Source organism: Poecilia formosa, unplaced genomic scaffold, assembly GCF_000485575.1.
Source record: "Poecilia formosa unplaced genomic scaffold, Poecilia_formosa-5.1.2 Scaffold283, whole genome shotgun sequence".
Lineage (NCBI taxonomy): Eukaryota > Metazoa > Chordata > Actinopteri > Cyprinodontiformes > Poeciliidae > Poecilia > Poecilia formosa.
Genome location: NW_006800222.1, coordinates 794,283 through 812,624, shown reverse-complemented (window position 1 = coordinate 812,624; position 18,342 = coordinate 794,283). Strand labels below are relative to the sequence as shown.

The window sequence follows — 18,342 nt, the reverse complement described above, 5'->3', positions numbered from 1 at the left end:
TCAACAGGTACAGAGTAATGTTTAATGCACGATATGCCTCACGGAAGTATGGTAGAAAACTTATTTTTTGTGCATTATGCAGTTTGAAAAACAAATTTCAGCTGGAAAAAATGAGAATAAGTTTTTACCTGTTCATCTTTGCAGGGTTGCAGGTGCCTGTCTGTGGAGGTGCAACCTGGACACAGACAGTACAGACAACCTCACACACAAATACACACGTAAGGGTATTTCTTTTTTATAGAGACCAATTAACTTAGTAGCAATCATGTTTTCGGACTGTAAGCTCAGCTGCAAGACGACAGTGAACTGGTGGTAACAATCACAAATCAGTACAGAAAAAAATGAGCTGCGGAACAAGAAAAGATAATTTTCCAAAACAGAACAGTTAAAATATCCCAAAAAATGCTAAATTACGACCCTGGCAAATTGTGTTATCTTTGACTTAGAGCTTGTTAGTATGTTCCTTGACAAAACAAACCTTTTGATACCAAACGAAAACACACGAGTGCCGCTCTCTTTACTTTTTTTTTCTCTTTAGCGCAGTAGTACTTTGTTGCTCAAGGTGGACAGCATCTATAAGTTTGCGAAAGGGTTGTACTATTTATCTTAATAATATTTTTGCACAGTTTGCTGCCAGAGGAGGCCCAGTAAAACAATCTGAGGAAGCTCAGCGCGTGAGCATCACTTTTGGGTGGTAGAACCCGGATGTTCCCACAGCTCTCTGAAATAACAGAGTTGACTCTTAACACCGCGGACTTGTGTCCAGAAGATGCCGTCCTGGGAGTCCTGCAGCATCCTGCAAACATATAAAAGGCAAGTGGAATATTTATATTCGTGCTGCTCAAGTGTAAAGTCTGCTGAAACCAAATTATAGTTACAATTAAACCGTCATGCTTACACTGCAACTATTTATCAGGAATTAGACAATGGTCTGTGCTTATTAATGGATTTTTAAGCCCTCAATTATGCTAGTAGCAGTGGCCTGCATAGTGGTAGCAGGGGAAGTGATTGACTTAAATGTTACGTAGGTGGGCTCCCTTAGCTGCACTCTGGTTACGCCGTGTCTCCAATCGCATTTGCTTCAAATCCAGAGTCAGTAAATTAAGTTAGCCAGCTAGTTCTCATGTGATAATGCTGCCTTCTTAATTAGATGCCTACAGTGGTTTTTGTTTGGGGTTTCTACGGGACAGGGAGAGTCCAGGCAGCGGAAGGTGTAAGCTTCCTTTTTTATTCTTTTATACTTACTTATTTATTTATTTAATATTATATTTTATTCAAATCTAGTTTTGTTCCACAGTCAACGAGTCTGTTGTCAAATGCCTTCGTCGGAGCTTCGGAGTTTGTCCTACAATTCAGTAAAACGTTGTTGAATTGTAGGAGTCAGGGACGCCCTGGCCGTCCAAGGGAAGTTAATGTTTAACGATGTCTGTGATTAAAGACGTGCGCTGTGGAAAGAAATTCAGTGTTTGCGGTCTTAGAACAAAAAACACTGAGGCAGGCAAAGTTAGTGAAAACAACTTCTGTCAAATGTTTACTTTTTTTTGTGGGAAAACTGGAAATAGGACTTTTTTTAAATTTTTTTTAGCATTTATATTCTTCCCACTTCTCCAGAGTCCAGATTTGAGGACTAAAAGTTGTCTAGTCAACAGATCCTCTATCTCTTGGCTGCTTGTCTGATGCAAGTAGGTGACCATCCCTCAGTAGATTTTGCAGTTGCGGTGGCACATTTTATTTAGATCTATCGAGTTGTTTTTTTCCTTCCACTTAGCAATTTTAGGCTACTTTTGGCTCATCTTAGATTCTTTAAAATAAATTGAAATTTAATGTAGCGTGACAAAATGTGTGGGGGCTTTAAGGACGTGAATATTTTCTTAATGCCTTGTATAAAATAAAGCAGAATTAGATCACGCGAGCCACCTTCTCTCTCAAAGTCTTTCCCTCACACTGAGTGTAACCCAAGACTGGTGTTACCTAGACTCCAGAGACGTCCCAGAGGAGCTGCCTCTCATTACACAGAGCTCTTTACAAGACAGACAACGACGACTCAGAACCTCACACTACATACAGTGCATGACCTTTCTCTCTCCTACTGTGTTCACAGTGGAGAATTGGGGTTCACATGTTTGGCTGTGTGTCAGAGAACCTAATCTTTGTGGGATGGACAGAGAAGAAAGCAGCCATTGATCAGAGAAAAGTTGCCAGAGGAGAAAGTTTTTTTTTCTAGTTGTTCTGCTGCTTTTCTGTAACAGCTCCACTCGTGCAGACGGATTGTTCTGCTGATTTTCTAACATGTTTCGGTGGGACGACGGTGTGCACGTTGTCTTGACGTGTAATCCTTTTGTTGTTTCTCTGCTCCGACCTGCAAGCCATCGCTCCTGGGGTCTTCTCTGGACTTTGACTGGTTGTGTTAATGAAGGGGCCATTATTTGTGCTCCTGATATAGTGACTGATCTGACTTCATTATTCCTGCAGACTAAACAGGAGTCTTTCTACCAGCATGGCATTTGTGTGTTCATCCTTTAAGTCCTCACAGCTTTTTTCCCCCTTTGTGACAAAATGCTCTTGGCACATGTTTTGCAAGGTAAGAGAACACAGACATCTGCACTAAGGGCTTAATTATAGAGATTCTTGATTCAGCTATTGTTCTCATTTCCAACCCCAGTGTTTGCATGCATTAAAGAGAGTTTATCATGTTTTTTCTTCAAGTTTGAGTCTCGGACAAAGGAGAAATGTTGCTTTAGTATCACTTGCAAGCAAAACGCTAATTACCCTTTCCATTTTGCTTTGTCTATAGACTTTAATCTACCCTCACAGTATTTTAACCCATCTCCTGCTCAAACTCTTTGCTGGTTCCTCTTGTTATTTTCCCAGTTTCTTCCCTGTGTTCCCTGCTGGCTTTTTCCTTGGATTTATGGTTTTTGTTCTGCTCTGGCTCCCTGTGTTCCCAGTGGGGGTTTTTCTCCTACAAGTTTTTGAAAAGTGTGTGCATTTGTTTTCACTATCTTGAGTCTATGCTTTTTAAGAACCACAATTCACTGCAATCCTAATTTCTGTAAGTGTTTTGGAGTCGCACACAAAAACATACTCTTCCTGTAAATTTGCTTAGAAATTTCTTTGGTCGTTGCTGATTAACGGCAAACACGGTAGAATATCAGATCAAAACAAGTATAACTTATTTTTTTTTATCTCAGAAAACATCCAAAAAAGAAAAAAAACAACAACAAATTAAATAACTTACAACCAGGAACATCTCTACAATTTTATTCACATATGTCCTAACGGTGTGAACTCTATGATTAAATGAGTTCAATGTATTTTTTTATGATGAAAGGTGAGCATACACCAATGATTTTTAAAATGTAATATCTCATAAAAATCCCATTTAGCTTTGACTTTCATTTCATGTGAACACTTATTCGCATTGTGGCGTTTGTTATACAAGATGGGATAGAGATTTGTTCATAAACAGTAAACTGATGGAAATGCTGCTTTTAGTTTTGCACTTATCTGGCATGCAGCTGACTTGACTGTAATTACGAGCCAACAAAAAGGGACGAACATTCCCAGAGTTAATAATTTCTCAGCGTTATCACGTTTATAGGTAATGTGTGGGCAGTCCTTTCAGTTGTTGCTCTGGCTGCACAGTATGTAAGCGGGTAAATACACCCGCTGCACCTGCTTGTGTCTCTAATTTGTACAGAAAACCCGGCGGATCTCAACTTTTGCAGTCACTCTATTGGGCTGGGAACTTTATGTAGAGGTGATCCAGTTTGGTAAGTTATTCTAACTCTTGTTCTGCAGACGTTATGTCATTTTCTGCTGCACAATGTCTGTATGCATATTTTTACTTTTAGTTTCCGGTCTGTTGTTATGCATACAAAGGAAGTGTGTTTTTATAGTGTGAAGTCAGTGAATGAAATGTGTTTTTATATATATAAACTTAATACACATTTAGAAGGTGGTGGTGTTTTTTGTAAGACATAGGAAGCAGATGATGAATTTACAGTATTAACGTCATTTAGATCTGTTGTGGTTCTAGTTTATATATTATGTAAACACTGACAACTATCTCCTGTTGTCGTGTTATGTTTCATGTTGTGTGATTTTTTTTTTTTTTGTGTGGCACTAAATTCTAATTTAATTGCTATATGAATTTTCATACTCCTGCATGTTTCTGCTCACACTAAGTGTTACACAAGTTGAGAGCAACTTTGAATCACTCTCTGTCGTTTGTTTACTCCATCAGTCAATGCGGGAGCCCTTTCATTTGCAAGTATTTAGATTGAATGTAAACCCAGTCGATGGAAACCATGAGAGGAGAAAAAAATCACTTACTTTGTCTTGAAAGAGAATGAAAAGGTGGCCTTTAGAAATGTAGATGTAGAGAAATTAGGTTTGCTGCAGCTTTGCTTCCAGCGAGTTGAAAGGATGTTTTCTTCTTCTTTCTTTTTTTTTTTTTAAGAGTTGATTCAAGAGATTTCATTGTAGTACATGTACAGCTTAAGCTATGGTGAGCATATTATTTTTCTCAAATTAGTACATCTTTAAAGAGACTGAAACTCTCCTGCAATGAAGCTCTCGTATAGATTTATCTTGAGTAATTGTGTACAGTTGTCTGACATTTTTATTTAAAGGGAAAAACTACAGCTCTAATCTAAAGTTTGGATAAATTCAACATGGACATAAATATCACATTCATTTGAGTTTTCCTTTGAAATACATTTTCAATATGTCGACATATCCTTTAGTCAAAAATCACTCCAGGACCGTGTTGATGGCTTAATGTGTGGTATCTTTAGGACTATTAGACTGGTGATATTTATTAATATTTCACTTTGTATGTATAATTCTGGACCTCTGTAGATTTAATGTTAAATTGAACCTTGTTAGCCCAACCACTGAAGTTGCCTATTAAATCATTCCTCAGAAACAAAAACATCCCAACGTAAAAACTGCATTAAGATCCATGACGACTGCATGTAAACTGGAAAGTGATACAGCAGGTTTTAGTTAAAAAAAAAAATAAATCATCAGGTTAATATAAAACATTAAAATCATGTAAAGTGTACAGGAAATTGGTTACCTTGCACTTGTGTTTTAAAGCACATGGATTTTCTTTCCAGCAGCATCATGATGACGGAGTGATTACTGGGTTAGGGGGAATGCTAACGTCAACACTCCTGACTTTTGATGGTTTCCGCTTCATGTTAAGCAAACATTAGCCAACTGACGCATGTTATCTCAGGTTGTTTCAGCGTTTCACTTATGGTTGGTATTCTTCTTGAAATGTAGGCTAGTCTTACATTATCAACATTGTTTTTCATCAAACAATTAACACTTATTGCTGCTCATGTATCATGAGCTTTTAACTGCTCTGGTTTTGCAGCAGAGGGTTTCTGGTCGTGGCCGAAGTTCAAAGTCTCACTTGTTATGTAATATAATTTCGTCAGGGATGTGAATGAGTGTGTCTAAATACAATTTGGTTTCCAGGATTCCAGGAGTAACAAGTGATTCCTAAATGCAGATTTTAAGGAATGTTTTGTATTAATTTCCTTCGCAACAAGTATGAGAAATAAATTAGGTGTTACAAATTTATTTCTGTTGGAATTTACAGAGGCATTCAAACCCAAAACTGTTAAAACATAAATAAATTCTTAAAATTAAATATCCAGTCCCTAAAGGATTTTGTGATTTTTTTTTAATTTTATTTTTTTGCAATAAAAATCAAAGCGTTTCTGGTACTAATTTAGAAATATTTGTGTTTTTTATTACTTTCCCTATCATTATATAACTTGACATCAAGTAAATATTAAGGAGCTGCTTAGTAGAAGTAAGAAAAGTAAAAAGTCACTTAGATCCAAAAATCTGCAATAAAATCATAATTATGTATTGGCGCAAAAAAGTGCAGGGATTCGTTGGTTTTGTGTGAATTTCCATAATAATTTGCAAGAAACGGGAAGCAGTAAATAGATAAAAGCTGCTTTGAAAAGCATCTCCTTTGTTTTGACAGTTCTTTTATGTGTCACATTAGAGTCTAGAGGGCCACATAAAAAGCTTTGGATTTGGCCCCTCGGCCTTCGGTTTGACACATGTGCCCTACATGGTTACAAATCAAAGCCCCCAAAACTGTTGAGAAGATCCTCAAAGTCTGACAGCAGCAAGACTTTGTTCTTGAAAAGCCACATACAAACATATCCAGGAAATGAGCTGCAGCTGTCTGTCTTGTGTGAATCTGACCTGAAAGTCAGAAGTGTTTTATCTTCCATTACAGCAGCATTTCTGTATTAAAAATCCCTTTTTATTGAAACGAACGCTTAAAATATCTTACTCTGTGTGTACTGAATCTATATGATTTGTTAATTTGGTTCTTGGAATTAAATTAAAGAAAGAAATATTCTTTTGCCAACATAGTTAATCACTGAGATCAACTTGTAAATTCGGATAGGCCAGCTTCCACTGTTCAGCGTTGGAGTGTTGTTGCACTTAAATCCAGTAGGGGGCAGAGTCACTCTGTTATCCAATGCGTTGGACATCCGTGGATTTTCCTCACCGTGTTGCTGACAAAATCTTTAATTTTCTCTTATTTGAAGGTTAGAAACAGGCAGTGATTCATGCTGTAGTCTGATTGGGTTTTATCTCTTATTTGAATCTCATTAAAACTTTTCATGGAGGGCACTAACTCAGGATTCCATAATCCTGAGCTGCTTTCTGCAAGCTTCTGCACGCACAGTCACTTCCTTTGCAGCAGATGTTTCCATCAGCAGCTTGCATAAAAAAAGAAAAAGAGAGAAAAAAAACAAATCTTACTTCCCCAATCGTTGTTGTGAAATGACCCCAGTGCCACCGTGGGTGTTCCCCAGCAGCGACGTTTCTCATATGATGTATTGTGACCTTCTCGTTTTAGGTTGCTGAAACTCCATCATGGACAAGCAGGACAGCCAGGCTGACCACAAAATGAACGACTCACAGAAAACCCCTGAAAAGGTGAGCCTGATACAGGTGGAAGTTATTTTTTCTGATAAGCGCCAAATGACCTGAAATGGTCATTTCTTTTTCCAAAGAATTATGTCCCACTGCTCGATTATTGATGGACTCCAAGCAAGGCACCTATAGCGCTATGTAGGTCACTGTTGCTGTTATCTTTCAGGTGTGTCGCCAACCTACTCTAACATGCGCTGTGTGTGACATTTGTATGTTTCTGTGTTGTACTGCACTTTTGATACTTTGGACCCATATTTTTGCCCCGATTTTGCTCTTTAAAGGTTGAACAGATTTGCCCCACTGTCATAAAAATGATCATTTTTATGATAACTTGTATTAATATTCAAATGAGATTATATTGTTGCTATGGTAAAATGCATTTCTGCTTCAGGCAAATTAAATCACACTTCCAGGAGACATGTTTATTATTCTCTTTATGACCATCTGTGTTTGTTCATTAATACTGTTGCTATTCATAAGGGCTCTCTTCATCTTAGCCTCCAAAACTTGTGACATCTATAAGTATTAAAGCTTTGATCTAGGAGCACATCCTGTGATTTTTTTCATTTACAACTCCAACCCAGTCGCTCATAAATTTCTCCAAGGATGTTGCTGAGTGGAGCTGTTAAGCTGCTTTGGATCTGAAAAGTTTACACACCGTGTTAAAATGTCAGGTTTTTGTAGCTTGAAAAGATGAGACCAAGATAAATAAGAAGTGTGATGTGTTGTTTGTTTTGTGCAATCCATCTGAACAAGATGGACACATTTGAGAGAAAAACATGAGAAATAGAAATCATTCATGAAACCTGATCAGATGAATGCGAACACCCTTTAAGTTAACTTGGTTCACAATATTTTAATTAAAATTAAGCTTTCACCTCCATTAGTTGCACTGTGTAAGTATCTCACAGTTCAATTTTTGGTATTCTATCCATCCACCGAGCCACTTACTACGGATTCAAGGCAACTTTATTTATTAGCTCCATTATTACAGAGGGCAATCAATCCAAGTCGCCCTGAAGGACACCAAAGGCAAAGAGAAGACCTTTCTCGAAACAGAGTCAAATGTCAAACCATTAAAAGCATTGTATAAAAGTATTATATATTAAAATAAATATTTAAATGCCCATTTTAAATCAAAATCTAACTTTCAATCTCATATTATCTAACTGTCCAGTTGTCAGATTGTTTGATTGCTGTAAACAAAGGCGTTTTAAGTCTTGATTTAGAGGAACATCTCCGTACAGCTCAGATTTTTAGTGAGTTTGTTCCAGAGATAAGGTCTATCAAAACTTAATGCCACTTCACCTTGTTTAATTTCAGTCCTGAGGTTTCTAAAGGTGTAAGGAGGATACTTCATATTTGACAAACAAATCAGAAACATGTTTCAGTTCTAGGCCACTGACCGCTTTATAGGCCAATAAATACATTTTTCAAAACTGCAAACTGCCATTGTAGTGAACTGATGTCATCCATTAACTTGATGAACTACTTGTAACTTGTTGTTGAAGGTCATGTCTGCAGTTGACATCATATAATAACACATTAAAATCCAATGTAGCGACAAGTCTAACACCAACACTCACCTACTGTAGAAAATGGCCTTTGAAAAACTGTCCACATTACATGAAAAGGGTTATTTTTTTTTACCAATTTAAAGAGAGAGTACAAGCGAAATGGGCATCACAAATCCTGACAGCCATGGAATACAACTTAGATCTCTCGTAACATCCAGACAGTCTTGAAGCAAATTCAATATGTATTAAAAAAATTATCCAGTTACAGAAATTGTTAAGGTCAGACATTATTAATGCACAAAAACCCACGTCTTCCTCACCTGGCGAATAACAACGTACTCGAACAAAAGACCAAATTTCTCTGCATTTTTAATGCCATATGCTGCTACTGCAGTAAAATATTAATTCATTTGAAGGCTTTATTCAAATCTTAAGCAAAAGCCTATAAATATGGAGTGGGCTTTACTTCCATTGGATTAAATTAGGTTCATTTTGCCAAAGGACTGCTGTCAGAGCCCAGTCCACTGAAAAGCTACATAGTTGTTCTGAAGAAGGATACATATTTTTTGAAAAAACCCAAGCACAACAAGCAAGATAAATGAGTTACATCTCAATGGTCATCTTCCTGACCTCAGGAAACACAATTCCAAACTGGGATAAACCCAATGGGAAGGCGAACCGGTTAACACGGAGAGAACAGGGGCAAAACAACATGAACACAGACAGTGAGCGTAGCAGGGAGGTCGATGAAGCGCCTGATAAATGATTAATGAAACCGATGAATAAATACACTGATCAGGAGTAACACAACCACTGACTGGTGAAGCGAATAACAATCATCATCTCTTCTCAACCCACCTGTTCGAAGGTGGCATATATTAGGCAGGAAGTTGACATCATGTCATCAAAGTGTTAGATTCAGGAAAAATCGTCAGGCACAACGATTTGAGTGGGTTTAACAAACTGTGGCAGGTGGATGTCTGGGTCATCCACCTGCCACAGGTGGATGTCCAAAGAAGAAACTGTGAACTGGTGAAAGGGTCATGGGGAGGGGGGTCAAGGCTATTTGATATGGGGAGCGAGGAGAAGGTTTGAGCTAACCAACAAACTACTGTAGTTGAAATTGCTGCTGAACATACTGCCAGTTCTGCTGGAGAAGTGTCAGAATACACACTGCAGAACAGTTTGCTGTGTGTATGAGTGTATGAAACCAGAGCAATCAGACTCGTTCTGGTCATAATGTTATGCCTGATCAGAGTGTATGAGGATAAAATGCAATAAAACATGCACAACATACAACACATTATCCTTATTTAAAAATTCTGGTTTGATTAAAAAGGTATAAAATATTAAAAATGTTACTTTATGAGGGTTATTTAATGACCTTTTAAGTTAAAATATAAGTAGTTTTTGTGTCAAACTATCCATAAGCCATTGTTTATTCCATGTGTGCATGTGCTCTTCGGTTTAATTTATTTTCAGTGCCCAACAGTGCATAGAGTATGTCATTGTGTTGTGTTTGCTTTGCAGTGTGCACCCATTTCCCACATCTCTAATTACCATACTTCATTCTAGCAGGCTCAGTTTCACCACCCCTTTGGCCTGTCTGTGCAGAATCCAGACCCTTCCTTTAATACTGCTAAGAACTCGATGACCTTGTAATTACACCGATGGCGCAGCATTCTAATAAACACTGCCATGAATTATAGGATTGAAATTTAAACTGAGAGCCTTTCTGAGACAAAATGTATGGAAATAGAAATGATGAACTGGCCCAGACCTGTGGTGAGAGACAAATCAAAGCTCTTCCTACCAGAATCATGTAATTAATTGCATGATGAATTAAAACAAACTCAATTATTTCCATTGCCATAATTTATTGTTTATCTCTTTTTTTTTTTCTCTTCCTACCAAAAACTGGAGGATAAAAGTCTTTGGTGCTTTAGTCTCAACCACCCCTTTTTTGAAGGACAATTTTGTTTACAAAGATTTCAAAATTCATTTTATTTGTTGTTTTGATTATTTATTTTGGATATTTAAAATGTCTCCCAGTCCCAGTGTTAAATGTTCATTTAAATTTAAAGTTTACTGATCTTTGAGAATGTGCTCTTTCACTATTATTTTGTCATTATCGTTACATCACTTGAAAATGGTCTCAAAACAACAATATTATTGATTATCGCAATAACTTCTGGAACAATTTATCGTCCAGCTAAATTTGTTATCGTGAAGGGCATATGCTAAGAATCTATTTGCTAAGAAGTTAAACATACTGACACAATTTAGACAATTGTGACCTTTGAAACAAAACAGTGCAAGAGTGTTATAAAATCAGCTTTACTTATAAACTACCCTCTCCACAGTACTGAATATCTGCACAGCGACCCCATGTGTAAAGGATTGTTCTAGGAACTAACAATGTGGAATCCCACTTGCAGTGGTAAGAAGTGGGTAAAGAATGGGCTGTACTGGCAGTAATCACAGCCACAGCAGCTGTTCATGTAAAGTAGCACAATGCACAGTGAGGTTCTTGGTCAGCCCTGCTCTAAAAAACATATAATTTCTTCTGCCCTGCCACTGAGTCTGACAATGCAAATAGAAATGTCTGTTTCAAGACAATTGGCTTAAAGGAAAATTACATACCATCAGCTTCTCCTTTGCCATTTAGAGTTCTGAGCCCCTGATGGAAAATGGTCAGATCAAACCATAAACAGAAACTCATGAATGGAAATACTGAAATTGTTTCTTGGAATATTAATGTCTATTGTGGCATGGAGAAAAGAGCGTAATGGTATGCAGCTGTACGACCACATAAGATTTTAAGAAAATTACACTTGTAGATTTCTCATTAACTCTCCGTTTTGTTTCTTTAAAATCTTTTTTTCAAATTTGTGTATGATTTAAAGAAATGTGGACAAAATTGTTAGTACCCCAAAAAGCCCACTGTGGTCACTGAAATATCTTGAAACCAACAAAAGTAATAATATATGTTTTTTTTTTATTTTCTCCAAAAACTAACCAATGACAATCAGGCATTTCTTATGAAACTGAATCGTTTTTAAAAATCTATTGAAACAGGCTTGAACAAAAAAGATGGTAACTTCAACTTTATATTTTGTTGCATAAACTTTTGAGGCAGTCACTGTAATCCATTTTCTGTGGCTGTCAATGAGACTTCTGCAGCCATCCACATATATTTTGGCCCACTTCCTCGTGGGCTCCAGTTGTCTCAGGTTGCTTTCTCCAAATGGCATGTTTCATCTCCTTTCCCAATAACCTGAGTTTTGTCTTATATGTCAAAAGGACATTCTTCGTGGCTCGTAACTATGAATTGTGGCCAGTCAAGGTCCAGTTCTTTTTTCCTTGGATGTCTTCCACAAAGTTCGCTTTGGCTTAATGACGATAGATGGTGCAATCTGGCACTGACGCACCTTAACCTTGAAATTTACATTTACTTTCTTTGGAAGCTGTTTTTGGGGTCTTTGGTTAACACTCACTATCCTTCTCTTGAATTTGTCATCAATTTACATCAGTTTTCACAACCAGGATGGTTGGCTACACCTCGTCACCAAACAGCCCACTGATGAATTGTCAACTTTAAACTTGAATCATACCTGTGGTCACATTGTTTGGCATTTTTTTCAAGAAGGACCATCATTTTTGTCCAGGTCTGTTTCATTAGTTTTTTTGTGTTGTTGTTTTTTTTTAATGATTCTGTTGAACCACATTTCAAAAGCAATGTCTGATTTTCATTCGTTGATGTTCAATACATTTTTATTTATTGCCTTTGTCAGTTTCAAGTTGGTTCAGTCACCATTGTGTTCTTTTCGGTCATTAAAAGAGAGGCACCAACAGGTTGTGTGTTATATTGTTCCATGTGTATAGGACCAATAAAGCACACGTTTTCATTTTCATGTGTTCATATTATCAATAAATCAAACTTATGGGAAGAGTCAATAATAACAGTGTGACCGTGGGTGGACGGTTCTGATGCTGCTAGTTTCTGGGGTCACCCCCTCCTAAAAACGCACACACAGAGTATGTCCAACTCTAACCCTAACCCTAACAGCACCTATATCAGGCTTCAGAGGGTTATATTTCTGTCAGTTTCACAGTTTTATTTAAGGTATTATACTTTTCAGAAGAAGTTCCTGGAAGATTTAAAACATTTAAATATCCCTCGAGCCTTTTTGAGCCATAACTGTTAGCCATAACTAACACATCGGTGATAAAGTATGAGTCACGACGCTCATTAATACTCCTCACCATCTTCACGGTCTTACTCCCTAAATGCCATTCTTGCATTCTGAATATGTGATAATGTAAATGCATCATGAATCTGCTCAGTACATTCATATTCTCCAGCGCAACATGGCCTAATGATGCCGTGGCATTTCCTTCTGCACCCTCCATTAGGAGAAACATTAAAACTTTGACTTCCTTAGTGCTTTGGTTGTCTGAGTGGCGATACATTTTTATCTTTTAAAAGTTATATGTTAAATAAATCTTAAGATGTTTAAGATTTGCAACATCCAACATGTCTAGGAGTGTGGGATAATACTCTGATTTCCTGCATTGAATATTGAGAGGTTTTTGTGAGCTATAATGTACAGGATTACACTTGTGTCTAAAATAAGAGTTCATTCTCACTTCTAAAACTGAAACACAAGTCATCTAACATTGCATCTTGATCACATCAGAAACTCAGGGCTGGTGTGTAGCATTAATAAACCAGCAGCATTAATAGAGTTCATGTTCAGGTGGTTTTTACCGTGGCTTATAAAGGCATTTATTCTTCTTGACGCTTAATCATGTCATCACTTTATTACCACAAATTTCAGTTGAATGTATAGGGAATATACGTGATAGAGTAACACAAATTACTGTAGTACATTTAAATTGAGCCTCATGAGTTATCAGTTTGTCAAACTACCTTTTGCTCCAATGTCGGAGGCAGTTGTTTTGGTTTAGCAACCACAAGTCAGTGTTTTGCATGCGAGTCAAAACAACATTTTTTGAATAATCTGATTAGATAACCTTCTGCTAAATATTTTACCTGTCCCTTACGTATCTTGTTTGACCTGTGCTGTGGATCTGAAGAGTTATCACCAACCTTTTGGCTGCTTCTTCATTTCTGTTTGTGTGTTGAGCCATGTTTTGGCTGGTCTGCAGTTGTATTGAATAAATGTATTAAACATTGCTTTTAGAGTTGAGCTTCGAATGTTGTTATAACCGAACCCAACTTCAAACCTCTTCTCAACTTTCTCCCTGGGGACTCTTTTTTTCTACTAATTATGTGACTTCAGAAGGATATTGGTTGTGCTGGATTGTTTCTAATTACAAACGCATGTCCTATGTATTAAATTTCAATCAGCAAAAGGATGAAATAAGACAAACTGATACTCACCCACAAATAAAGTTGGTGTGTGTTTCCTCAAAACGTACTGGTACCCTTAGTGGTAAAATGCAACTACAAGCTTACCGCTGTGATCCCTGAAGAAGAGTGCAATCATGAAACCAACCAGAAGCTGATATGATGTTGGTGGCGGCAGTAGAAAAGTGTTGTGGAGGTAATCTGATTATGCTTTTTCTGTTCAGCTGTGAGAAATGGTGAAGATGGCAGTGAACTGAGAGGCCGAACAGGAAATAATTTTAAGCACTAATTGTTATCTGTGTTTTGACTTCTGAAGGTCATTGGTTGCACTGGATTTTTTTTTTTAGGGATTTCAGTATAAAGCAGGTCAAATAAGTCAGATTTTAGGTTTTTATTGGTAGAAAAATTCAAAATCCCTGTGTCACGATCCTTCAGTTTCACAATTATGCACTAATGTGTGTTTGCCAACCACACTGAATCTCAAATAACTTAAATTAGAGGTTTCAACATGGCAAAACTGAAACAGACGAAATCCTCAAAAGACAAAACCCAGTTTTCTGACCTGATTGTCTAAAGAACACTTCCTGTAGTGAGTTTGGTCTTGACATTGACTTGACTTTCTTTGATAAATCTTTTGTCTGTTTGGCCAGCATGAAAATCTGAATTTCGTCTCTTCTGTCTTCTCTCTTAGAAGCAGCCTCTCACAACCTGCCTGTTCAGCGCAGCCTTCTTCGGGGCCCTGGGTTCATCTTTTCTTTACGGGTATAACCTCTCTGTGGTCAACGCACCTGCTTCGGTGAGTAAAGCTAAACTACTAGCTTGTCTTTGGATATCCCATTGCTATCGGAAGGCGGCATTGATTTACCTTGTTTTCTCATTTCTTATCTTGTTAGCACTGCTAGAAATCAATAAATGTTAATCAAGATCTGACTTTGGATTCAGAGTCAGGCGTTGCCAACGCTTCAGCTGAATGAAGATTAACATGGTGCTGAAAGAAATGGAACTTAAATGTTTATTTCAGCCGCCTATAAAAACTTAGCTGAAACACAGCACATGCTGAACACCATTTATGATGCACAGCTAAACAGAGGGGAGCTGCATTGATGAATTGATGAAATTTCGCTCCATATGTCTTAAGATTATTGTTTACTCAGTGACAGTTCTGGTGAAAACTGTCATAGATGATGGTAACAAATATCAATGCAGTGCAGATTTTGGAGTGATACTGATGCTCCACAAAGCGCATTTTCCCATATTTTTGATCAAGACTGTTAAAAAGACCTTCATCATGACATGTGGTAGAGTTGAAATATTCTTTTACCCTGCAGCTGATGCAGGTCCCGAGATCGTTAAACCATTTCTCAATGCAATTTATAACCCTGAAGCTCTAATGACGCAGACTTTTTAGATGCACATCAGTGCCTTTCAAATGATGATCACTTATGTGAATGACTTCATTTTGCTCCAGCAGAACTTAGTAAGTTTTTAAAATAAACAACTAATTCATAATATGTTATCACCATTAGAATATTAGACGTAATGCATTCTTTTGCAATAGGAAATGTGAGTAACTTTGGGCTGAGCTTTTGTCTGCAACGAGTGATATGTTATTCAGTTCATTGTGAGACTGTCTCTCCTCCGGAAACATAAACAATAGGTAGGAATAGTATAATCTATCTTTATTAACTCAGCTCTCAATGCTGAGTCAGACTAAGGAAAGAAAGTTAAAGATGAGTTCAGTCCACCTAATTAGTACAATATAGCTCATAAACACATTTTTTTCAGTAAATGAGAACACATGGCAGTCTTTGAAACAGTGCATCAGAAGTTTAATCCCAGATTAAACAAATAACACTCCAAAAATGTACTTTCTTATTTACCTCAAACCAACTTTTTCAATTTAAGGCAGGTACCTTTCATACAGTGACTTATGAATATATTTAGAAATTGCTTCGAGTGGAACAATATTTGCATAGTCTTTTTTTTTTTCTCATTTTTGGTGAATCCAATTTTCAGGAGCTTTTCTGTTCCAGTCCAAGAAATAGAAACAAACCTTGCATGTTCAGAGGTTAGACTTTCTAATTTAGCCTTGTGTTTGTTCAAAGGTAATTAGATTCCCCACAGGTCATTTAATTAGTATTCAGAGATTGCAGCCATCGGCTCTTTGGTTGCCCACACAGACAAAATCAACGCTGCGCATAACTCAAAATTACTTTGTGTTTTTTTTTTTTCGTGCCTTCTTGAAGCACATGAGTGTGAACCCTCAGTTGTGGCTTTTCAATCTGTTATAACCGTAGAACTACAGCATGATGTCTCACTTATTAATAAAGACTGTAACCATTTTTCTGTACTGGTCATTGTGATACTGGTTGTGATGGTATACAAAATATACATCTACATGCATGGCTTTTGTTTGTAATGAGAAAAGATGTGGTGCTAAAGCTATTCAGTGCTGTCTTGTACTAAAATGCATTTGGCACAAGACAGCACTTTGTAATAGTTTAAAATATGTGCAGTTTATGTGTAATATATACGTAACATTTTTGTATTGGCTAACAGCAAAATACATAAAATTTTTTTTATGTGTAATCTATTTTTTAAACCAGTTACTTTTTCATTGTAAATACAAATTGCAGCATATGAAAATCTGAGAACAAACAAAACTATACCTAAAGTCTATTGGTAAAATACATCAGTCCTGTATAACATCATGACAGAGGATGTGTATAACACAGATTTTTGCTTCATCATAAGCACATTACTTTCTCAGTGAAATTTTTTTTAATATATCTTCAGATCAATGGAACCTCCAGGAAAACAATTTCAATGGGCCACAATGTCTTATAAGTGGTCAGATAATTTTTAACCAAATGAATCAGAAAATAGGGAGAGCTGTGGTTCTTACACTGGGGACACATTGACAGTAATTCATGTGGTGATCAAATTGTGCTACGCTACAATGTCAAAATGCTTTCTAAGACGATGCTGAGGTGTTATTTTCTTCCCACTCCTTTTAAAACGAAAGGCAAATAGACAGTAATGTTTCGGGACTATAAGGATGTCAGTGAGTTTGACAAGGCCAAATGATATCACAAAGACTCCTGGGTCAGAGCATCTCTCAAACTGCAGCCCTTGTGGGATGCTTCCAGTCTGTAATGGTCTATTAAAAGACGTTCAAGGAAATAGTGTGAAGCAACAGTCAAGGATCATTGATGCACCTGGGGAGCTGCATCAATGATCACCTGTGAAATGCACACCAACAGAAAGAAACCTAGTGTTGCTCACACTGCGAAGAAGTTAATGCTTTTTCTGACGGAAGAAAGAAGTGTGAGAATACACTGTGGATCACCGTTTGTTGCATATGGGAATACATGGTCATGCACCATTAAAAGTGCACATGCTGCCAGAGGATGTCCTTGGCAGGTTCCTTTGTCCAATAGGACAGTTGCATGGCCTGATGTATTAAATTTGGTTTTACATCGCCTGGGTGACAGAGTAGTTTGCTTTCCTGGAGAACAGTAGGGTCCACAGCATTTGGCATTGTTTAGGCTTGGCCAATGTTCTGCAGAGCAACCTAGACTGCCATCCATTTGGTTGCTATTGTGACATAACAGCCAAACGGATGGCACCTACTTGGGTATTGTTGCAGACCATGTTTCACAGACACAGCTTTGCTTGACGGTTCTGGTCTCTATAGCATTCTACCAAAAGCAATAATGATTTATTTGAAGAATAAAACAGTTGGTTAACTTGTCCTTCAAATCCATTTCAAGCCAGCCAAGCATTTGTGGGATAGAAATGGACAAACAAATCTGATTCATGGACTTGCATAACCCAAAGTATCTTCATCTGGCACCACAATGTTGCTGCCAGGTATTACTCTCTACACCTTTAGGCGTCTTAGTGGAGTCCATACCTCAACAGGTTGATGTGTAGCAAATTTGTGAAGCAACACACCTTTAGGCAATTGGTCCCACTGTAATATCTGCTCTGTAATTTCATAAACTTTTCAATTTCCACTATGATGTCTCATACATATTTAGGTGTTTGTTTCATAATACTGTACATGCTGCTTTCATCTGCTGATTTAGAAGTGGTGCTTTTAACCTCCATCAGCTCTTCAGTGGAGTCAAAAATGAACTCTGTGTTCATTGAAGAGTGATGTTCACTTAATTAGATCTTATCTGTATAAGTTGATTAAACTACATATTATCATGCAAACTGTGATTGATGGGTTCAACATAGTAGACTGTGGGGGTTGAATTAGAAAAGGAAAGAAAGCCTGCCTACTATGTATGATTATTAAAAGTTTAATCTTGAGAATCAGTGCTGTGACGTTACATGGTGTTCTCAGGGTTTGTATCACCCTCCATTTGCTCCTGGTGGTAATATCAAACTTGTGGCTTCTAACAAATCAAAATAGTTCAATAGTTCACTGTGCTTTCATTCTGTCCTCTGCAGCACTTTGAT

At 37.3% G+C, this 18,342-nt stretch overlaps 1 protein-coding gene across 1 annotated transcript in view; it reads left to right on the top strand.

The window, feature by feature from the left end:
* Positions 1-3,640: 3,640 nt before the first annotated feature.
* LOC103151500 (solute carrier family 2, facilitated glucose transporter member 9) overlaps positions 3,641-18,342 on the top strand; it is a 118,322-nt gene continuing 103,620 nt past the window's right edge. Inside the window, exons 1-3 of the mRNA XM_016681505.1 lie at positions 3,641-3,773; positions 6,905-6,984; positions 14,564-14,668. Of these exons, the coding sequence (XP_016536991.1) occupies positions 6,922-6,984; positions 14,564-14,668 (168 nt within the window). The 5' untranslated portion in view covers positions 3,641-3,773; positions 6,905-6,921. The remainder of the gene's footprint in view (positions 3,774-6,904; positions 6,985-14,563; positions 14,669-18,342) is intronic.